This window comes from Coffea eugenioides, chromosome 8, assembly GCF_003713205.1.
Source record: "Coffea eugenioides isolate CCC68of chromosome 8, Ceug_1.0, whole genome shotgun sequence".
NCBI lineage: Eukaryota > Viridiplantae > Streptophyta > Magnoliopsida > Gentianales > Rubiaceae > Coffea > Coffea eugenioides.
The window spans coordinates 44994816-45018443 of NC_040042.1; the positions used below are offsets into that span (position 1 = coordinate 44994816).

The 23628-nt window shown below is 39.0% G+C and overlaps 5 protein-coding genes across 10 annotated transcripts; 4 read left to right on the plus strand and 1 right to left on the minus strand.

The window, feature by feature from the left end:
• The first annotated feature begins 1019 nt into the window (after positions 1–1019).
• Positions 1020–1975, plus strand: LOC113779741 (thaumatin-like protein). The gene has a single exon (XM_027325444.1). The coding sequence runs from the start codon at positions 1060–1062 to the stop codon at positions 1735–1737; it is 678 nt and encodes a 225-aa protein (XP_027181245.1). The 5' UTR covers positions 1020–1059; the 3' UTR covers positions 1738–1975.
• An 838-nt stretch (positions 1976–2813) lies between these two features.
• LOC113779739 (protein P21-like) lies at positions 2814–3873 on the plus strand. The gene has a single exon (XM_027325442.1). The coding sequence runs from the start codon at positions 3025–3027 to the stop codon at positions 3715–3717; it is 693 nt and encodes a 230-aa protein (XP_027181243.1). The 5' UTR covers positions 2814–3024; the 3' UTR covers positions 3718–3873.
• A 617-nt stretch (positions 3874–4490) lies between these two features.
• LOC113779740 (protein P21-like) lies at positions 4491–5488 on the plus strand. Its single transcript, XM_027325443.1, has one exon. It carries the CDS (start codon positions 4618–4620, stop codon positions 5296–5298), a length of 681 nt encoding a protein of 226 aa, XP_027181244.1. The 5' UTR covers positions 4491–4617; the 3' UTR covers positions 5299–5488.
• Positions 5489–7066: 1578 nt separating this feature from the next.
• LOC113779046 (elicitor-responsive protein 3-like) lies at positions 7067–14849 on the plus strand. Its single transcript, XM_027324457.1, has 5 exons — positions 7067–7235; positions 7513–7578; positions 13762–13888; positions 14237–14351; positions 14525–14849. The coding sequence occupies exons 1-5, from the start codon at positions 7169–7171 to the stop codon at positions 14531–14533; spliced, it is 384 nt and encodes a 127-aa protein (XP_027180258.1). The 5' UTR covers positions 7067–7168; the 3' UTR covers positions 14534–14849.
• A 371-nt stretch (positions 14850–15220) lies between these two features.
• LOC113779044 lies at positions 15221–22966 on the minus strand. 6 transcript variants are annotated; one of them, XM_027324452.1, is made up of 12 exons: positions 22805–22965; positions 22612–22702; positions 20641–20790; positions 20453–20560; positions 19627–19731; positions 18751–18876; positions 18502–18630; positions 18259–18399; positions 18088–18177; positions 17684–17830; positions 16920–16992; positions 15221–16818 (listed from the first exon to the last, which is right to left on the minus strand). In XM_027324452.1, the coding sequence occupies exons 2-12, from the start codon at positions 22690–22692 to the stop codon at positions 15488–15490; spliced, it is 2481 nt and encodes an 826-aa protein (XP_027180253.1). In that variant the 5' UTR covers positions 22693–22702; positions 22805–22965; the 3' UTR covers positions 15221–15487. The 6 variants fall into 6 exon arrangements, with proteins under 6 accessions (XP_027180253.1, XP_027180255.1, XP_027180257.1 ...); XM_027324454.1 differs by having other exon boundaries at positions 18760–18876; positions 22612–22966; XM_027324456.1 differs by having other exon boundaries at positions 20641–20724; positions 22612–22965.
• Positions 22967–23628: the final 662 nt, after the last annotated feature.

The following is a 23628-nucleotide window of genomic DNA, read 5'->3' on the forward strand; positions in this document are numbered from 1 at the left end:
TTAGAAAGATTAGTTTTTATTTGAATCTTTAATAGCAAATCCTAATCAAGAAAGCGAGATTTGTAGAAAGAGAAGTGGTAAATGCAATCTAAAGTTTTTTTTTTTTTTTTTTTTTTTTTAAAAAAAATTGCAAATAAACATAAACGGAGTTGATTTTAACAGTTTCCTGCATCACGGGCCCGTTCCCATGGGAACCATACTACTAAAGAAACAAATATATAGTGCGTTTTACCATGGCTGGCATTCTTTGTTGAAAAATTCTACTACGTAATTCACAATGGGCGGCATGAAAGGTAAGTACGCGTCGTTGCAATAAGTACGTACCGCTTATTCCAATCGTAGAAAATAGAATTACTCTAAAATAAAAGATGAAAATAGATGTAAACAGTGAAGATGGATTGTTATCTTCTCTCTCATTGCATGGGCGCTGTAAGCGGGGGTTCATAAGACAACGAAGCATAGTCTAACTAATAAAATGTTTTATTTGTAATCAACATTGAATCCGAGTCATTAAAAAGTAAGTGGGAAACTATTATTGATCCTCCTAAATATTAGAAAAAAAAGTAGCTCAAGAAAATAAAATTCTAGAGGATTGATTCTGGAGTACTTCACAAAAATATTCAGCTTGCCACTTGAAACTCAGTAAAGCACTTTTTTTTTTGGGTAAGTGGAATGTCAGTAAAGCGCCAAATTGTATTCTAAAATGCATAATAATTCCCTCTTGCTCAACAGAAAGAAAATTAAAAAAAATAAATCTTTTTTTCTGGGCCATCTTCTGGAAACGTGGTCGTAAAATGGGCCCCAAGTCTTTCAATGCTAGCTTTTCTGCCCGTCCCCAAGTAAGAACTAAGAATTTTCTTCTCCAAGACTGCCAGTGATTAGTCAATCTATCCACCCATTCAGTATACTGGAAATAACATTTCAAATTGTCCAATGACATTAGGATAGAAACTTTGGCCTGACTTTCCCACTAGTCCCGTATGCCCACAAATCCTATAAATACCCACCCATTCTCTTAAGCCTCATTCATACAAGCACAACATTCTCCATTCCTTAACCATGAAAACCTTCAATTCTTTCGCCTTTTCCACTCTTCTCATTGCTGCCCTCCTCTCAGCCTCCGCCCATGCAGCCACTTTCGACATCCAAAACAATTGTCCCTACACAGTCTGGGCTGCAGCGGTCCCCGGCGGTGGCCAGAGGCTAGATAATAGCCAAACATGGACCCTCAACGTGGCAGCCGGCACAACCGGAGGTCGCGTTTGGGGTAGGACAAACTGCAACTTTGATGGCAGTGGCCACGGCAGCTGTCAGACCGGTGACTGCGGTGGACTTCTTCAGTGCACTGCCTACGGTGCACCACCAAATACTCTAGCAGAATTTGCATTGAACCAGTTCAGTAACCTGGACTTCTTCGACATTTCCCTTGTTGATGGCTTCAATGTGCCGATGGATTTCAGCCCTACATCCAATGGCTGCACCCGGGGCATCAGCTGCACAGCCGACATAAATGGGCAGTGCCCAAGTGTGCTTCAAGCTCCAGGAGGTTGCAACAATCCATGCACTGTTTTCAAGACTGATCAGTATTGCTGCAACTCAGGCAGCTGCAGTGCGACTGACTATTCCAAGTTCTTCAAGGATAGGTGCCCAGATGCATACAGCTACCCGAAAGATGACCAGACTAGCACTTTCACTTGCCCTGCAGGAACCAACTATAGGGTTGTCTTTTGCCCTTAGGCCAATACCAAGGATCCTAAAAATTCTCGTTACTTCCTACATGGTCAAATATAGTACCCGACGCTAAATAATATGTTGCAACAGCACATGTAGTGATGTGCAACTGCATCTTTCTTTTAAGTCCAAATATACAGTTGGATTGAGATTGGGTGTAAGTAGCTAATAATGCACGTTGATGAATAAAACTTAAGCATCCCTTATAGTAACACAGCTGAATGCATGATCTCTTTCTACGTAATTTGGGCCAAACCCTTGGATTTCTACAAGCATGACGGTGCAACGATGTTATTCACTCCTCTTCCTTCTTCCTTTTTCTTTTCTTTCACCTCCGAGAAGTTGCATGGGAAGGCTAAGTCCGCATGTAATATTGTACGTAATTGGTTTTTTTTTTCTTTTGGGAATCCTAAAAAAAAAAAAATCCTTTGCATCCCAAGAAATTCTACCATCCCTTATATCTTTGTTACCCAAAAAAAAAAAAGGGGGGGGCAGCCTTTGGCATTTAGAAGTCCATTTGATACCTTTTTTGCGTAAACAAGGATATCGTCTAAAGCTAATCAAATTCGTTGGCTATCCTTCTCTTTTAATTTTTTTTAAAAAATTTTAAAAGAGACTTCAAATCTTCTTCAATGGGAAATGAAGAAAACAAGAAAGGGGAAGATTGGAGTTAGCAAGGCGCATTAATTTGTGCCTACATTAATTAATTTGTTAATGTCCGTGTTGGGTCTTGGGACATTTCTTTAAAGTATTTTCTTTTGCTGCTCCTAAGATCTCGACCAAAATATATATTTTTTTTTCCGAAAAAAAAGAAAGAAAGAAAGAATGCTTAAGCCCGTTTTATGCTATTGACACACACAAATCCGGTCCAAGACCGTTTAATCCAGTTAATGCGAGGACCGGTTGGCTACTGGGCCTAAATGTCCACCAAGTCTCTATTAATGACTTTCTGCCATCAGTGACGCTGACGACCAACTCGTGTGGTAATTTTTGGACTAAATTCCTGTATTGGGTTTGTTTGTTTAGATCCACAATACGCTTGGCAGGTGCCTAACAATTATTTCAGAAACATTAGACTTTTCTTCCTATGGTTTTTTGATGTTACGTCACATGAGGACTTTTCTCAGTCAATCATTCTAGTCTGCAGCTCCATGGAAGCAGCTGAATGGGGGACATCTAATCTTCCTAAATTCTACCAGGAAAATACTATAGTAGTAATTACTACGTAGTAGTAATAACACAAAAGTCAAGAAAACTGCATCCTCCCCTCCCTCTCCATGGTTGATTATTGCCATGAGATTCCTCAACTTTCTCCTTATTTCTACGGTTCTAACAATCACCCTCCTCACAACCTCCACTCAGGCGGCCACTTTTGAGATCCAAAACAACTGTGCCTACACGGTTTGGGCTGCGGCCACTCCCGGCGGCGGCCGGAGGCTTACTACCGGCCAAACATGGACTGTCAACGTGGCAGCAACCACCGCAGGTCAAACTGGTCGTATATGGGCTAGAACCAACTGTACCTTCAACTCAAACGGCACCGGCAGCTGTCAAACGGGTGACTGCGGGGGACTTCTTAGGTGCACAGTCGACGGTGTTCATGCACCCCCAGTTACTCTAGCTGAATACTCGTTGAACGGGTTTAATAACCAAGACTTCCTCGACATCTCCCTTCTTTATGGCTTCAATGTGCCAATGGAGTTCAGTCGTCCGTCCATTGGCTGCACCGGCGGCATCAGGTGCGCCGCCGACATAGAAGGACAGTGCCCGCCTAGGCTTAGAGCTCCCGGCGGTTGCAACAATCCTTGTACCGTTTTCAATACTGGTGGATACTGTTGCACCTCTAGCCTCACATGTGAACGGACCTACCTCGCCAGATTTTTTAAGGATATGTGCCCGAATGCATTGAGTTACCCAACAGATGACCAGAGTAGTATATATACTTGCCCAGCAGGCGGCACCTATAGGGTAGTCTTTTGCCCTTAGTAGAGCCGAACTACTTAGAGTTAGAGGCACTTGTAAGTCGTTAAGTACCAACACTCTGTAATAGTTCAATCAAGTGTTTATCATCATCAGGAGATTTTACTGCCCCTTCATACGAATATGGTGTGCTCAAATTAAATGATATAGCACTTTCACTTCCCCTGAAGGAACCAACTCTACGGTTGTCTCTTGCCCTTAGACCAATACCAAAGATCCTAGTAAAAATTCTTGCTACACAGTCAAATATGGTATCGCATGGGTTTGTTTGAACAGAGTATTATTTGAAGTATTATTTGGAATAATTACTGTAACACTTTTTTAATGTGATATATATGAGATAAAAAAATAGATTGAAAATGTATTTATGATATAAACTAAATATTATTTGAGATAGTTTGCTATCTAAACACTCCCGTCTATGTTGCAAGCAGCACATCATGTAGTGATGTACAAATACATCTCTAAGATCAAATAGACAGTTGGATTGACTTTTGAGTTTAAGGAATGGTACTTATCAATGCGCGTTCATAAATAAATTCTGCAATCCCTTAATACGAGTGAACACATAATTGGTTAATTCGTTTAGATTTCAATTTTCTTGGCATCCCTAGGCAAAAAAAAAAAAGAAGAAATTCTAGCATCCTTGATATGATATTGTTCCAAAAGAAAAAAACATCCTGGGCAAGTTAGAAGATTCATTATTGATACTTCTCTCATTATATATATATATTTTTTTTGATGTAACTTCGTATGATGACTTTTCTAGGTCAATCATTCCAGTCTGTGACCGTGTACATCTATCTCCCTAGTCCTACGCCGACCAGGAAAAGATTGACTAGTATTTAATATTAGTAATAGCAATAAATCAAGAAAACTGGCTCCATAGTTGATTGCTGTGCTGCCATGAGATTCCTCAAATTTCTCCTTACCTCTACGGTTCTAATAATCACCCTCCTCTCAACCTCCACTGAGGCGGCCACTTTCGAAATCCAAAACAATTGTAACTACACGGTTTGGGCTGCAGCGGTCCCCGGCGGTGGGCAGAGGCTAGATAATGGCCATACATGGATCCTCAGCGTGCCAGCCGGAACAGCCGGAAGTCGTATCTGGGCTAGAACAAATTGCAGCTTCGATGGAAGAGGTCGCGGCAGCTGTCAGACCGGTGACTGTGGTGGACTTCTTCAGTGCACTGCCTACGGTGCACCACCAAATACTCTAGCAGAATACGCACTGAACCAGTTCAATAACCTGGACTTCCTCGACATCTCCCTCACTGATGGCTTCAATGTGCCAATGGAGTTTAGTCGTCCATCCACTGGATGCACCGGCGGCATCAGGTGCGCCGCCGACATAAATGGGCAGTGCCCAAGTGTGCTTAAAGCTCCAGGAGGTTGCAACAATCCATGCACCGTTTTCAAGACTGATCAGTACTGTTGCAACTCAGGCGGCAATTGTGGCCCGACCAACTATTCCAGATTTTTTAAGGAAAGGTGCCCAGATGCATACAGCTACCCAAAAGATGACCAGACTAGTACATTTACCTGCCCGGCAGGCGGCAGCTATAGGGTAGTCTTCTGCCCTTAGTAGAGCCCAATTATTCATTTAGAGGCACTTCTTGCCTTGTCAAGTTCCAACACACTTCTATGTAATCATATGTCAACTAAAAAGTATAGTGTTTGTTATGATCCAGAGCGTTTTAGGAGTAGCACAGGCTTCAATTTTTGTTAAGGAGCAAATCATGGTCATTAATCATCTTTTCATTTTTTTTCTCTTTGATACTCGTGGTCATTAATCTTTAGTGAAATGCTAGCCATATATATATATATATTCTTGCCGGCATTAATTAGTTGGTAGAGGACTTGTTGCTTGACCCCAAGTCAAGTCCACACACGTTTTTGTGTATACCACTTAACTTTTACTCCGAATTGAGAAAATCGCAGACGACTTGGCAAAACTGTTAAAATGGTCAATTCATTTTTTCCTTTTCTTGGTTTAATACTTCTGAATTGGTCTTCTCCCTCATCTAAGTTCTTGATTCCACCAGTCTAATTTCGGCATCAGAAATTGACTTCTCCATTCTTCTTACTAGGCCGCCTTCCATCAATACTAACAATTTCCTAATTTTCCTACTCCTTGGGAGTATGTACCTTTCACCGTTAGCAACAATTCAAAAATCCTCGTCTTTGGGTCCATTCGTGCAGGCACTTCAATGGGATTTGCACTAAAACAATATCTTTTAATACGACTAAACCCTTATCTTTTTCCCTGATTTCGCCAACCTTGGAATTCCACAAGACAACATCATTATAGTTTTTTTTTTTTTTTGGGGGGGGGTTGTTTGTAGGGGTGTGTATGCATCATCACTCCCCCCTTTTTTTTTTTTTAGGCAATGCATCATTCCTTTATGTTTGTCAGTTTATGAAGACTTAAGAAAGTTGAACAATGCGTTGATTTAATCATTAGCACATTGCACGCTATGTGAACATAATCATGGCAACACCTTGAGATGGTGACACAATTAACTAATATATGAAAAAAAAAGAACTATATTTTCCTCCTATCTCTTCTCCTGAAAAAGAAAATAAAAAACAGAAATATTGATGTGATATAAAGGAAATATGACAAACAAACCGACCTCCAATGAATGGTAAAGAATCCACCAAGGCCCAAGCTCATGTTTTGTTTTATACACATAATATATGCATCCTTATGTTTTGTGCAAAACTTTCAAGAACTGCAAGACTCTCCAAAAGTTTGCCATGTCCTCTGTTTAATCTGCTAAAGGTTAATGGCTCAGATCTCTTTTTTTTTCCCCCTTTTTTGGGTTATAATCAGATCCAATTCCATCCATAATTTTATTATGCATTTATTTAATAGAATTGAACACTCGTTAACATATATATATATTTATATATTTTTTGTTTAATATAAATAAACAGAAGAGTGCACCAAAGGAAACAAGAAACTGTAGGGGAAACCAGCTGCAATGACCATTTAATCATTTCCATCAACTTGAACATAAATTCTGGTCACCCATTCCCTCTTCTCTGCATTTCCTCTCTGTGCCCAGTGAAACGTATCGTTCATACGATACTATAACAGTTCAAATCTCTCAATTAAATATTTGTTCGACCGACTATCCTATCGTATGGAAACGTGAAAGTCTCCCCTTCCATTTTCAAAGTAATCGCTACCTGGATTTGCGCCACTGGTGTCGCGCTGGATGCCTACTACTTAACCACGTTTTCGGTTTATTCCCGCATCTAATCAAACTCAACCCGGTTCAATACTGTTCAAAACCGGTCTTTACCATTCCAACGTATAAATAGCCGAAAGAAAGAATGTCTCCGGTCCTGGCGTCTTTGTCCAAAAAACCTCCGCAAGAAAATCTGCTGATCTTTTCTGAGTCTTTTCCATTTTTCTCCAAATTTGTTTTATTTGATTTGGGTGAAAAATGCCACGAGGAACTCTTGAAGTCCTCCTTGTTAATGCTAAGGGCCTCGAGGACACTGATTTTCTCAGTAAGTAAATTAGTCGTGTGATCAAAATTGCTGATCAGGCCGTCATTGGTATCCCAGTCACTTTTTTCCTTTTCTTCTTTTGGATCTTTTTGGTTTTGTTTGGGATGAATATACTCCTTTTATCTGAAAAAAATGATGTGGGGGTTTTTTCTAATGGCTGAAATTTCGGAGAAAAAGGATAAAAGAAGCACTTTGCCTAAGAAATGGATCACTTTTTTTTTTTTTTTTTTGACTAGTTAATGTTGTCTTTGAGTAATTCTTCTTGGGCATTGAGCAGATAATATGGATCCCTATGTGATCATCACCTGTCGCAGTCAGGAGCAGAAAAGCAGTGTTGCATCAGGTGAAGTCAACTTGTCAATTCTTTTTTTTTTTTTTTTTAAGCTTTTGGGAACTTGATCAGAAATATTTATATGGGATTTCCTGCATTTTGGGCATTGTTTGATCATCAGTAACTTTGTCTTCTTTAAATAAAAGTTGGGAGAATTGCACAAATAGTCCCTCACATATTGCAAATGTGAAAATTTCGTCCCTCAGATCGAAAATGATCAATTTTAGTCCTTATCAAATAAAAAAGGATCAATTTGAGTCCCTTTTCACTTTTCCGACTGATTTTTGCCCGGAATATCTCACGTGCACACCACGTGGCCAACTTTTCAAGGGTAAAAATGCCAAACCACTTATCTGTTGACCAAAACCAAAATGTAAAGGACGAATACTGCCCAAAATTCTTCTTCTTCTTCATTTCAACCAAACCCAAAAGCTGAACCTCATCTCCATGGCAGAACCACCAACTTGTAATTGCGGTGTACCAGCTAGGGTGAAGACGTCGTGGACAGCTGAAAATCCAGGAAAGAGGTTCTACGGTTGCGCTTACTACGAAGTAAGTGTGCCTGATTTCTGTTTCTTTTAGAAAATGTGAAATTTGAAGAGGTAATTTTGAATAGCATAATGGTGGTGGCGGCTATGGCTATTTCAAGTGGTATGATACAAACAGTTGCGAGAGGTGCGATAAATTAGTGAGACACACAAGAAGATTGGCGAAGAGATTAAGAGAGTTGGAGGCAAAGGTGGAAGAAACAAGACGCAAGGAGAAAATGATGAAATTGTTCCTGTTTGCGGCCTTTGTTGTATTCATAGTGCAGAATTTATTGAGCAAAGATTGAGTTGTAACTGGCATTTGTTGGTGCAGGTGGTGAACTGGGAACTGGGTGGTGAACTGGGAACTGGGTGGCTTTTATTTGTTGTACTTAGGTTGGGTTACGTTTAGTGGCCCTGTTGATTGTACAAATGGGAGTTGGAATGCAATTATGAAGCTTAAGTTCTTTCTGGTATATTGTGATTTTTTCTTGAATATGAGCTTACAGCATAAGATGGAATAAAAGTCTAACTTGAAAGATAATGCAGATGATAATGGCGATATTGCAGAGTTGGTAGGTAAAAGAATCTGTCAAAACTGCTGCTATACCGAAGCAGCAACAGCAGGAGAGGGAAGAAAGCCGAAAGGGGAAGAAGGCATTAACACAAGATTTCATATTGCAGTCCACCATGTCTAGTCAGCCAAATATGAGACCAACAACATTAAAACCTGTCCTGCCAAAAACTTTTTAAGGATTAAGCCATATCAGAACTTGGCAAGGTTTCAACAACATTAACTAACTACTCAATATTTGTGTCAGTAAACAAAATTGGAGACAACATAATTGTATATTCATTCTTTAGTCCTGCCAATGTCATCTGCTGAGGGTTCAACTAACCAATAATCAGTCCCTTCAAAAATAAGAAGAGCATGCATTCCATTGCAATGAAAAAAAACAGTACATAACCGAGCCAAGTACATTCATTACAATACGCCTGTTATAAAAAAAAATGCAATGAACTAAGAAGTCAATTCCATTGCTCCAAAAAAAGGTCTGCTGAAGTCAAATACAAGACAAAAAGGCGAAAAATAATCCATTTGCAACACTCTTTTGTGGATTCTTTATTATATCCACCATTTGCAGCACTCTTTTGTAGATATCTTTGCAGTCATCCCTCTTTGCAATAACAGGCCAGTCATCTAGGCCTTTTTAGCCCTCTTTGCAGCACTTTTAAAAGTAGATATATTTGCAGTATTCTTGGGCCTCTGATACAAAAAAAAAAACAATGAAGAAGTCATTACTTACAGTCAATAGCAATTTTTGCAGTCTTAAAAGTAGATATCTTTGCAGTCTCTTTAGACTATGCACGTAGTAGACGATACTTACAGCCAATCCAGGTGGTTCCCATGGGTGTCTCTTATAGAGAGAGGCCAATGTTGAATCACAACTACTTCGAGTGTGTCCAAATCTCCGACATACACCATATCTGTACTTGACTTTCTTACCCTGACAATTGGCAACCAGAAATTCAAGTAAATAAATAATAGTATAGAAAGAAGTCAACATGCTATTATTAGTATGAACAAATAGAGAAACATGAACTGGAGATGTTGCATTCTTTGTTGTCAATGTTGAAGTAGGTGGTTGGCTGGTTGTAGGTTGATCTGGGATTTGACTGATGAGATCAAACAAGACTTGGTCATTTGTATCAGTCTCCAAGCCACTTGCACCAAAAACTGCTTCAGGTGTGAAATTGGACTGCTGAGGTTGGGACTGCTTGTTTGCACCAGGATTCATAGTGTTGGGAGTCTGCTGTTGTGATTGAGAGCCACTTGCACCAAAAACTGCTTCAGGTGTGAAATTGGACTGCTGAGGTTGGGACTGCTTGTTTGCACCAGGATTCATAGTGTTGGGAGTCTGCTGTTGTGATTGAGAGCTACTTGTAACCGCAGCAGCTTGTTGCTGGACATTCTCTTGATCATGACTGTTTGGACACTTCCTACTATTGTGGCCCTTCTGTTTACACTTTCTGCACTTATAATCCATTAGACCAACTCTAGACAGTCTTTTTGTTTGTCCTCGAGAAGTTGTTGTAGCTGGTGGCTCATCTGGCTCTTTTCTTCTTACCTTCTTTGGCCGGCCAGGAAGCTTGATGGTTTCAGGTGGTAGGACAGGCCCCTGTTTCAAATCCTTCCACAAATGCTCACCATTGAGAGGATATATTATAGGCCCATATGCCTTCATATAGGCCTCTTTTGAGTAGCATTCATGAACAAAGTTCTCGGGAGACTCCTTTGTCAAAGCAATGGCACTTATTGCATGAGCACAAGGAATGCCATTTAGTTCCCACCTTCTACAACTACAAGTTCTGCTAGCCAAATTCACAGTGTACCTATCCCCATACATACATCTCACCTCATAATTCCAGTCCCCTGAAGGTGTAGCTATACATGCACTAGAAGCAGTTTTTACCTTTTCCAACTTTTTTAAAATTTTGGGACATACCTTTCCTGTATACTTCTGCATCCACTCCCTCTTATTCTCCATTCTAACCATTAAATAAAGTCGTATTGTTTCCAACATACCTAGTATAGGCCTCTCCCTTGCTTCTAAAATGCTGGAGTTGAAACTCTCACAAAGATTGTTCAATAAAATGTCACATTTAGGGGAGGTTCTGAAGTAAGCTCTGGACCATTGCTGTGGTGTTGTGTTGTCAACCAACCATTGAAATGCACCCTCATCAACTGCTTTCAAAGCTTCCATCAAAGCCTTGAACAGATTTTTGTAAGGAGCTCTTGCAAGTGCCCAAATTCTCTCCTTTAACGCCAAACCACCATGCAGCTTTTTAAAGTTATTGTACATGTGTCTCACACACATCCTATGCTCCACATCTGGAAGCAACTCTTGAATAGCTTGAATCAGTCCCTTCAACAAATAAAAAGGTGAAACCAGATCATCAAATTAAAACTAGCAAACTCAGTTTAAAAAAATCCCAGAAAAATACACTAACATACCTTTTGTTTATCAGTAATAATTGTCCAATGATTTTCATCTCTGATTTGGAGGTCATTCAGCAATTCACCTACGAACCATTTCCAAGTCAGCTTGTTTTCTATTTCCACCACAGCATAGGCAATGGGGTACAACTGATCATTGGGGTCAATTCCTACAGCTGTAAGCAACACACCCTTGTGGGGCCCTCTAAGATGGCAGCCATCTAACCCGACAACAGGCCTACAACCACTTAAAAAGCCTGTCTTGCATGCATTGAGACAAATATACAACCTCTCAAACCTATCTTCTCCCTCATCATCTTCAACAGTGGTCATGAAAACATTTGAGCCAGGATTAGCCCTCTTTACTTCCCTACAATAGTTTCTTAGTTTGTTGTATTGGGCTTCATGTTCACCATTAACTAAACTCTCTGCCTTTTTCTTAGTTCTATAAGCTTGCCACCTAGAGATGTTGACATTAACATCAGTCTTCACTTTATCTGTGAGCGTACTCACCTTCATGTCGGCCATGGCAGCCAGCTCCTTTTTGTATCTATCAACCAAAAAAGTTGAATTTGCTAGTCCGTGGTCAAATGTCCTCCCACAACTGTGTTTACCTTGCATGCTCTTGATTTGAAAAGTCTTTTTGTCTAGCATAACAGCTGTAGAAACTTTCCAGCTACAGTCCTTGCAATAAGCCATAGCTCTTCTGCCATCATTTTTACTGAATTTTATCTTCCTTTCGTGAACCACTCCATGGCTCTTGCATGCCTTCATGAACAACTGCTTACAAGTAAAAATCTGCCCAACCTCAAATTTGGGATCAATCATATCAGTTTCAAGGTTAAATTTTGGAAACTTAGCTCTTTTTCTTGGCTGATCTTCTTCTACTTCTGAGTCACACCAACTATCAAATTCATCTGAGTCAGTAGCATCTTCTTCCATCTCAGCATTCTCCACTTGACATGTTCTTTCCTTTGTACTCTTATTTGATTTGCAATTTTTGGCAATTTTCTCCCATTCAGCTTTTCTGTCTTTAACAGATTTTACTATGTCTTCTTCATCACTGAACTCATAGTCACTACCAATGAACTTGTCACCATCAGCACATTCCTCATCTTCCTCAGCATGTGTCTCCTTCTTACTCTTCTTCTTTTTCTCAACTTTTTCAGCCTGCTCTTTATTTGTTGAGGATTTTTTCTTTAATGATTTCTCTTTTGGTGATTTGTTAGTAGAAGGTGCATTTTTTCCTGTATTCTGTACTTCTGAGTTTGTCCAATCTTGTTCTTTTCTAAAATTCTGATCAGGCCCTCCTATATTTGCTGCACTATCCCCTTTATCAGCAACTCTAATGTCAACTTCTGAAAGCATTTCACCTAAGTTCTCTCCTATGGCTGCTTCCTCTATGTGTTTATTAACTCCTGACACACCAGCACCTATGCTATCATTTTCACCCTCATTTTCTGATTGAGTTACAGGAATATTAGTCAACATTATTTCTTCTACATCAGAAGGTTCTTCATGCACCTTACTACCCTGTTGATTTTCCTTAGGATCAGTCCCCTCTTTTGGTTTACATGGTCCAGCTTCACATTCACTTATGGAGTAGGTTTTTAAGTGCACAAAGTATACATCAACCAAACCATATTTCACTCCGTCTCTAGCCAAATCCTGAGCAACATCTTCACATAACACATACACTAACCCATCCTCCATGTTCTTCCCGGGTATTAAGTAATAGTATATTACAGTAAACTCAGGATAACCCAGTTTTTCTGCAACCCTATCAAGTGTACATATAGACCATCTGTCAGGATTGCAACAGTTAACAATTTTTACACTACCCCCGCGGTATTCTTTGTTCGGCAACTCAGTGAATTCACCTCCATAGTGGACCCTAATGAAAAATCGATTCATACCATCTGCCAACCATTTAGGAGACAGTTAACAACAAAAAAATTGTTTTGGGACCGACAGCCCATCTATGTAAAGCGACAACACAGCACAATACAAGGGACCACATGTACTTACAACAATTTAATACATAAAATTGACCACCAGCAACCCTAATCAATATAATAATGCTTCTTAACTGCACAAATCATGCTTATTTCAACTGTATTTAAACTATTCACATAGTATCTGACATCATTCCATAAATTTTACAGTTTAGGGTTTAGAAAAACATACCGTAATTTGGGATCCATTGAATGTCTTCTTCGTCCATCACTCTGGTATGCCTGTTTCTTCTTCGCTTTAGTCACTAACACTCCTTTCCATCAACATCAGTCCACTGCTGGGTAGTGGGTAGTGATAATTAAGTTTTTTTGTTTGGGTTGAGAGGAATCGGAGATGGAACGGTGAGTTAGTACCAAAATGGAGATTTTTTTTGGGCAGTATTCGTCCTTTACATTTTGGTTTTAGTCAACAGATAAGTGGTTTGGCATTTTTACCCTTGAAAAGTTGGCCACGTGGTGTGCACGTGAGATATTCCGGGCAAAAATCAGTCGGAAAAGTGAAAAGGGACTCAAATTGATCCTTTTTTATTTGATAAGGACTAAAATTGATCATTTTCGATCTGAGGGACGAAATTTTCACATTTGTAATATGTGAGGGACTATTTGTGCAGTTCTCCCATAAAAGTTTGTCCTAACAAATTAGTAAACTTTACAGGACAGGGATCTCAACCAGAATGGAACGAGACTTTCCAATTTACCATTTCTGACAGTGTCCCGGAATTGGTAATCAAGATACTGGATAGTGATGCTGGTTCGGGGGATGATTTTGTGGGAGAGGCAAAGTATGTAGTAGCTTCCTTTTCCTTTTGTCAATTTTATCAATCCCTCAGATCTAAACAAGATGATATGTTTTTTGGCGTTTGCGGTTGGTCTTACTTGGTCCTGATTAGCTTTTACCGAATCACAAAACACTGAGCATGGTAATTTAAGAATCAGAAGTTCTCTTCTGAATTTCACTCAAGATGGTAAGTGTTCCTTGTTTGCGAAGGTTTAGTGCTTTTGATCCTTAGGATGCGATAAGCAATGATATGGGGTTTGAGCAGTAATGCCAACTATAAAGTTCTTATTTTTAGTCAACTGAAGAATGGCTCAGATTTTGCATGTGTTGATCTTATATAATTGCCTATCAGAATTCCTCTTGAGCCAGCATTTATTGAAGGAGCCATCCCAACAACAACATACAATGTGGTTAAAGATGAGGAATTTAAAGGAGAAATTCGAGTTGGCCTCACCTTCACTCCTGAGGTAAGTTAACACGTTCAACATATTGCCGTTTAGACTTGCTGAACAAAGAAATGCTTTTAGAAATGTTTCGATAACCTTCCAATGGAAACAGAAGAAAACAAGCTAGACAAAGGACACATATTGGATGGGTAATGCACGCATCTACTTGATTTTCTGGTGTTATTTTTCCACAGGAAGGGTAGGAGCGTGATTCTTCTGCACAAGAGGAGAGCTATGGTGGATGGAAAGAATCCTCGTATTGAGGCTGAGCGGGGCTGTGGTTGGAGTTCATTACACAACAGTTTCGTGAAGTTGCATGAAGATAAACCTTTGTATTGGCTGATTGTGTTTGTATCGTTTGTCAATGAGTGATCATGGAGGGCTCATTATTTTCATCAGCAAAAATGTAATTTATTGGTGGTTTTGGATGATATGGTATTTTCCAAGTTAAGCATGCACTTTGTATGTACGGTGTACATCCATAGGAAGAACCCAGGAAGACATTGACCTATTTAAAACCATGCAACCTGTCAAACATACACAAGTTCTAGGAACACAATACTATGGGGACAGTTTCAAATAGTAAGATTTATACACTCAGCTCCTGATTGTCAGACTACAGAATTGTTTTCCAAGAATCTTTCTTAAAAAAAAAAAAAAAGTCCCTGAGCAAAAATATTTGCGCGAAGGTACCACGGCATATATGAGGTGTCCGTGAACTGACTAAGAACAGCCATCAGTACCTTGCAGAGATGAGCTTATAGCGCTCAGACAATTGAAACCCATGATTGCTACCCCGTTTTATTAAGGTGGCAAATCATGATCACCAGCCACTCTTTCGTATATTGATATGTCCGCAACAGGCAGCACATACACAATGTACTAGTATCAACCAGAAAAGAATCAGAAGAAATGTGGATTCAATTTTGAATTTTCACACCCTTTTACCTTAAAAGGTAAACAGCTGTATCAACTATTACAATGCCTGATACATCTAAGCTAACTGCCTATGAGAGCACTGAGGATTAATAATACGGTACAAAAGATTGAAAACTTGAAGACACAAAGTAATAACTCAAAAATTTGTTTTTTCACAGTCATTTGCGTTTATGCCTACGTAAGGCAGAGTATCGTTACCCAAAAGAAAGCAGCAGAATTCAAGAATTAACCTTTGTCTCATAGTCCTTACTCCTGGCCTCCAAGCTGGGTTGTTGAGAACCAAAACTGCTGCAACTTGGTAAATTTATGTTTCCAGGTGGGGTAATTAATTTGGGTTGCACCTGCTCCACGGCTGCATTTTGCTGGACAGAGTCAAAATGAGAAGGCACATCATTCTGGAACAAGGCGGGTTTATCAATCTCAGACAGTCCAAAATTAGCATTCCCCTCAGTAAAAGATGTCTCAATTTGTTGTTGGAAGCAGCCCGGAAATGCTAGAGTATCCTCCAATGGTATTTCACCTGTTAGGGTCTTGAAAGCAAATTCATAGCATGGATCAGAAAAAGAGTCTCCAAAAGGGTACCAGAACTGCGAATCTTGTGATCTTTGGTTTTCTTCCTCTTGTGCCTCGTTTACCTGGCCCACTACTTGCTCTTGTACAGCCTGTTCCTGCAAGGGCTTTTCAATGTTGTTTTGCATCTCTGTTTCTAGCAAAGCTACTTTACAAGATGTGAGATCTGCAATGATCTCTCTCTGTAGTTGGGTATCAATATGCTGTTGCCCTCCATTAGCTTCAGAATTCTGAGTCAAGCTTGACGATACATATGTTACTGTTTGAACAGAGCTGCTGTTGTTTGTTTCTGTTTGACCAGGCTTTCTAACAGCAGCTCGAAGAGCTCGCTCACTTAAACCCATGTTGGGCAGTATCTCAGGTTCTTGTCCTGATAGCCTTTTTGAGGACCGAGGAGGCATGCTCAGAGCTTTTCTTTTCTTAGATTTTTTGGGTTGAATCTGTGTCCCTGTGTCTAAATACTCCTGTGGATGTTTCTGCTCATGCAAGAGAGCAGTTGCAATACTGGATACAGCTCCATTAACATCAACCTCCAGATCTAGGTTAGAACCTTCAACTATTGGATGAGACCTACCTGCTGATCTATCGCAATTATTTAGCTCTGAGCATATTTGAAGGACAACTGCATCAACTGTCGACGTAGTGATGTTAGTATCAGCATATCTATCATTACTTGGAGTTTCCCTTGAACTCTCAATCTCTGGCTTCTTCTGTTCATGTGAGACAGCCGTTGTAATGCTGGAAACAGCTCCAATGTCATGAACAGCCTTCATTTCTAGTTTAGAGCATTCAGATTTTGGCTGAGGGTTTTCCCATGCTCTATCACACTTAATTTCTTTAGAGCATAACTGCATTTCTTGAACTGCATCAACTTTTGAAGTTGAGATCTTGGCATCAGTAGATTTATTATCAGCATTAGTTTCCTGTGATCTCTCAGCTTCTGGAGCTGCTGCAATGCTTCTAAGAAAGCTTCCATCATCTGCACCATGGTAAGTCCTTTATTTGAAGCAGGAGGTATTATACTGGACACTTGACAAGCCATTTAAGATGATTCAATTTTAAACAACAGAATTTTCTTACTCTCTGCCTTCTGACCACCAAAAAGTTGTCCTCCACCTAGTGCTTGTCCCAGTTTCTTCCCATCAGGTTGAGCCTAACAAGAGTCAACAGGTAATGTACAGCTATTAGGACCTCCAATTTATCATATGCTGCTTTCATAATATAGAAACGCAACACATGCTCTGTTAAAGGGCATATAAAAGAAAAACATGACAAACAATAAGGATACCAAGTGCTTTAGTGAAAATCAAAAGAGAACAACCACAACAAAAATGTGCTTGTAAACTAGTTCTAGAAGTTTGCCTACAGTTTCAATTTGCTTCTTGTAATTTCCACCTAAGTTTTGCAGAGTTTCCTCACACTAGATATTGTTTTTCTAGTCTTCATCAAAATTTTTTTTTTATGTTTTTCTGACAGTTTGCCTGCTGAAAAAACACTCCCTACTTCAACAGAATTTTCCTTACAACAGTGTGCTTCTTGTCGATAGTTTCACTCTCCTCAATATAAATGAAAGATAGAGAAGAAAGATCAAGCTTACTTTTCTCACTTTTAGGGCAGAAATGTGGCAGACAGTGCAAATCATGTGATTAGAATACATCAATGTCAATTGTCTCCTAATCAAGTGAATAGCACTTTGGAATGGTTGTTCATAAAAAGTGCCAAGGACACTCAAGGTTTTCCAACTCCAATCCACCTCTGGTTATTGGGTAAATGGAGAAAAATAGAAACAAAAGGAAACAAAAACACATTATTAATCATGGCATTCAGGCATGGTGTACACTTACAAAGACTTCGTGCTCAACCAGTTTCAGATCATTTCTGTCCCTTTTCTTTGGTGTGATTGCACAGCGACTAATGTCTCCAAACTCCAGATAGCGCAAAGCATCCTTTTTTGAGCGAAACTCGTATCCACTCACGGGGTCTATATAGTACTGCAAAAGAATGCGAAAAAGAAATCCATAATTCAAGCTCTATCCAGAATCCAAAGCCAATCCTCATTACTGCATTGTGTGTTGAATATAGAGGAGAATAAATAAAATATTGTAACAGCCACTCTCATTCATCAGACAGTTATTCTCACAAGTGCAAACAAATAGATGCAAAAATATACACCCAGCACAGGTGCGCGCGTGTGAGAGAGAGAGAGTTGTACAAAACCACAACCATTGAAGAGAAGAAATCAAATTACCGGGTCCTTTCTCGTGCCTTGTTTTCTGGCTCTAATTTCTTTTATCCATCCAGGCGGAAGCTCATCCAGGACCTTGCTCTCATCCACAGCCTAGGTATCACCTTTCAGACGTCAAAACTTTAATTACATTTAAAAGCAATAGCATCTATTAGAGGTAGACAGGGTCATTACTGAATGTACAATTTCCAAAAAGGGCTTGTCCATTCTGTTCTCTTCCTTTTCAGATATGTGACTTTTGCCCTTTGTGGATTCACAATGTTGAGGTGCATCTTGCTTGAAAGAGTTGTCCCCGCTAACTTCCTGAAAACAAATCTTCATAAGAGAATAAAGTGATTTCCCACAAATTTTCAATAATTTTTGTATTACAGGGCATAAAGAGCAACTAGATTGATTAGAAGTACACAGGCAAATTACATCATAAACAATCTCCAAAGAGGGCTTGCCAATGCCATTCCCTTCCTTTCCAGATATGTGATCCTTGCCTGTCGTGAATTTACTTTGTTTAGGTGAATCCTGCTTCGAAGAGTTGTCCCCGATGATTTCCTGAAAGGCATATACTCGTGAGAGACGGACTATATGACTTCTTAAAACTTGGTATAAACTTTTTCATCATTGTAGGGCATTAAAGAGTAAAATCTTTTTGAAGTACAATGGGTACATTACACAACAAACATTCTCAACAAAGGGCTTGCCCATGCCATTGTCGTCCTTTCCAGAGATAAAGCTCTTGCTCATGGATTCACAATGTTGAGGAGCATCTTGCTTTGATGAGTTGTCCCCTCTAACTTCCTGAAAGATGAAAATACTTGTAAGAGATAAAATATCAGTTTTTAAAAACTTCCAGAAAGTTTTCACAATTATATGGCATTAATCATGCTTTAGCAGCTACTGAAACTTGTATAACAAAATATCTAGAGAAAAATCGCCATAAATTCAAAAGCCTAAAGGACAATATCCATGGTCATGCTGCAGTATCCTACAGAAATAATGGCAGAATATATTAAAGTGCATTAATCCTCATATGGAAAAAGCAAAAATTGCCTTCATAGTTGCATAAACTCCCGCATAAACCCCCCACCGCCCCCAACCCCCAACCAAGAGGGGAAAAAAAATAATCCCCTCTCTTTCAAGTGTTACATAGTTTGAGGGGTAAGGAAGATAAATAAAGCACAATAGTGAAAACTGAATCTGATGAGCACCCCTAAAATGCCAGCTAAATGAGCCTTGGCTTTGCATTGTCAAGCTGCTCATCTGAAGGATTACAACTGTGAACCCATAAAGTGAGTCACTATAGCTCCTCAACTAATTAGCATCGACCACTTATGACAATAATCAAGTAAAAAGTATCACAAGCAGATGAAGAGATAATAGATTCCAGAAAGCACTTGAGACACGTGGAGGAATATTAGCTGAATAAACACTGAGACCACGATATATTATCAAAATCACTACTACTTTCTGCCATCCCCTTATAAAAAGGGAAAGAAACCAGAAGCCTGTGAATTGGAGAAGGAGGAAAGACTAAAGTGAAAAACTCACTTTCTGTTGTTTTTCTGGTGAGGCATTGAAATTTACGCTTTCCAGATATTGCATTACCTGGGGCTTCGAATAGAATTTGGATCCAGTCAATGGGTCAACATAAGTCTGTAATATGAAAGAAACGCATCAGCACACTGATAGCTATTTGGTCTACAAAACCAGCCTGAAACAACAGATGCACATCCTTTCCGAACAGCAAATCAGGTTACAAAAGTTTCTTTCATCAATTAAATAATTTAGAAGCACAAGTGTAATATTCTCAATACCCAATGTAGATGGAGCATCAAAATGGTGTTTCCAGTCACCAACAATACACTACCAAGCAAAATGCCAGTGATCCAGCTGTAAAATCAATAGCAAAACATCTTGTGCATGTCTATATCCCACTTTTTCCTACTCTTTCATAATTCTGAGTATGTAAAAGCAACATAGTTGGAGGAATGGGTATGCACATCAAGGGAATAAACCAGTTTAGTTTGAATATGAAGAAAACTAATCTATAAGCTAAAGATCAGCTGACAGTAGGCACCAACCAGAGAAACTAAAGCTGAGATGAACACGCAATTGCAGCAGATAAAGTGGTCATAATTCATAATCCCAACAATCACATAAACACCACACGAAACAACCGAGCAATGTTAGCCAAACTGCAAAAACTGTTAGTCTCATACGCATGATGGCAGTTGAGCCCAAAGGCAATTGTAACACTCAAAAAGAAACCACACACAAGTCTCCTCCATAGCAGCATACAGAAAAAGGTGATCAAGAATCAAGCAAAGGTCAGGTTGCTGAATGTCCAGAAAGGCCATTAGGATGTTTTCCGTACCTTGTAAACTGATCCAGCAGTTGCACCACTTTTTCGATATCTGGACTCAATGATCCATCCTTGGGGCAACCATTCTAGGCTAGAGTTTTTCTCCACTACAACCTGGGACTAGTGGATAACAAGCCATGGTAAAGGATAAGTACATGTATAAAAGAATAAATACAAAGGTAAATGGACTTCATACTCACTGGACTAGCTTCAGTTTTGGAACAACTGCTTTTCAGGTCATGGTCACTCACTGAGTGAGGTGTGCCTTGACAAGCATCCTTTGTCTGAACAAAGTTAATGACACGTTTTTTGGAGTAAAACTTAAGCCCAGTTACATCATCAGTGTAATACTGCAAAAGAAATTCAGTTTTGGCAAATCCAGAGATAAGTTTATGCCATTTTTTGCCGCATGTCATTTACCACTTAACGTATACAAGAATTAACTATTGCTAAAAATGGAAACAATTACACGGACTAAGTCAAATTGAACAAGTAAATTTTCCATTCAATTTCCAGAGCTCAACTCCATAAGAGAGGAAAAGAAGGGTTTCAAGTTCTTTCTCCAAAATCAGCATCTCTGCATCAACTAACGGTTATGAAGATAACCGTTATTCTCAGCTAATGGTTATGAAGATACACATATGCATGCAATAAACTTCAATTTCTTCTCAAATACCACAGAAATGACCTTGAAGATCGGAATTGGAATATCATAAAGAACAGGTGCTGCACTACCATGCTGTGGAATGTGAGTGTGAAGCAAAGAGATACCCAAGAGACAAAATTACATGATCAACTCAACTACAGTTATCAACATAACTGTCCTTGCTCAGATTCTGCTGTATCTACACAAAAGATGAGTCACAAACTCACAATGTCAGGCTGCCATCATATTCAGTAATGGAGGATAAAATGCAACCATCCTTAACTTTTAATCCATAATCTAATTAAACTGAATTAATATTCCAAACGATTGCTTATTTTCCACATTTTCATTGGAGCTCCGCCAATTAAATAAAAACTCATCCGACAGGAAGCAGAACCTATACAGTTAATCATTTGATAAGCTTCACTCTAACAGAACAAACAACTACAAAATCACAAGACAAGGTGTCAAAGAAAGGTCAAACTTCAAAAGGCATTGGGCAATCTTATAATCAACTACTTATCCTCCATTCTTCTTTCTTAATCTAGCTTCTCTTTTTCCTTTTTTGTTTTCCTCCTTTAGAGAAATACTTCTTATCTTATCCACATCTCTGTCACAGGCATAAGAGCCTAACAAGAAGTCAAGAATAAATGAGAGTCTTCTTCAAATCAAAACCATTTTACAGAACCCTGGTGTTTAGCATGTTACTACTTGCTTCTGCCCAAAAAGTTTCCATGCCATGCAAGAGACTACTAAGGCCCCTGATCCCAAATCAAAATAGTTGACATCCCTTTATAGAGTTACCTTCCCTTTATAGAGTTACCTTCCTTACAGAATCTTAAGTTCGTTATAAATCTTATCATATCAACAGCAGTGGTGTTATAATTATCCCCAAGCAGGTTAACGGTTCTAGGGCATACTTTGCACTCCAATGAAGAAGACTCAAAAGTCATTACTGAATGGTTTGTTTGGCATTTGAACTAATCAATTCAATCACACTGAAAATAAGAGCGCCGAGGGAGATATTACTTATATCTATGCAAGTTCAAAAGATGACTTTAATATATACAAACAACTAATCTACCAGTCATGAACTCGATTCAGCAACAATAGAATCAGGGGGAAAAAGGGACAACAACTTGAGTTAGCATGAAGTTCAATCTTTCAACAACTAAATACCTACCACCCAAAATTACATTAAGGATTACAAACTTTTACTGAACAGCAAAAATTTCCCACTTCATCCTACCTGTTCCATTTCTCTTTTACACACTAAACACACATTTTCACATCCTTGCGCGTTTCTTTTATTTCTATGCAAAAGCATACTAGACTAAACGAAGCAAGATTGCATCCTTATCCATATAACCTTAACATGCATAAGCTTTACCTAGTGAAAAACCACCAAAACACCCTAAAACTCGGTCAGTTGACCACTTAAAATTCATGAATTCAACAATCACAGCTGAAAACACTTCAAAAATAAAGAAACCCAAAAAACACAAGAAGAAAGAAACTTAATTACCTTGATCTTTCTCCCGTTTGATACCTTGACATGCTCCTTCCAGCCGGGAGGAAGCTCATCCGGGGACTTCCCATGTACCATTTTGGAAAAACTGCAAGAATTCACCAAGAAATCAATAGAAAGATCAAATTTACTCAGAATCGAATCGATGAAGAAATATATAATAGTTCTAAGAAAAAGACTCCTCCTTTACTCTTTTTCCTCCTTTCAATCTTTCTGGGATTTTGGGCTCCCCAAGTATTTCTCTAACAGTACAGTAAGCTGTGGGTCAAAGTCTCAAAGACTGAAGCACTTGCTAATGGGAGGATTTGGGTGGGGGTTAAATAGTGGCTGGATGTTGCAATGGCAGAAATGTGGGGGATCTCTGGGGTACACGTGTTGTTGCTAGTGCACTACTGTGTCTTTCTTGGCTTTATTGTAGGTGTAGACAGATAGTAGACTACGATTGTAATGCCATATTACAAATACTTCCTGCCAAGGAATACGACGAATTGAAGGTACGTGATTTACAAGAGCCACACCGACTCGTGAAAAATGAGCCCATTAGGCCATTGACCTGACCTCCCATCAATTCTCAACAATGAAATCAATCAATCTTTTGTTTGGATTGATATGTTTGGAAAAAAAATGTTTCTGTTCTTTGTAAATATATTTTTGTGCACATCTATAAATTAATTTTTTTATTTTATATATATCACATTCAAAAATGTGTTACAATATTTTTTTTTCAAAAATTCTCCAGAAAATACAATCTAAACAACATAGCAATAGATAGATGGAGTAAAAATCATTTAGACAGAGCGTAGTGGCACCCTTTTTTTTTTTTGTTGCAGACATTTCTTTTTTTTTTTTGTTAATTATTTTTCCCCAATAGATAGTGGCAGCATCAGTAAAGTAATATTAGTATGTTAGGTAGCAGCAATAGCATCAATTCCGCTTTTTATTAGTTTAAAGGGTTACGCACTTGCCAAGATTTGGTTCACCAATATGGTAATTGAGTCCTATTTTTGCCAACAG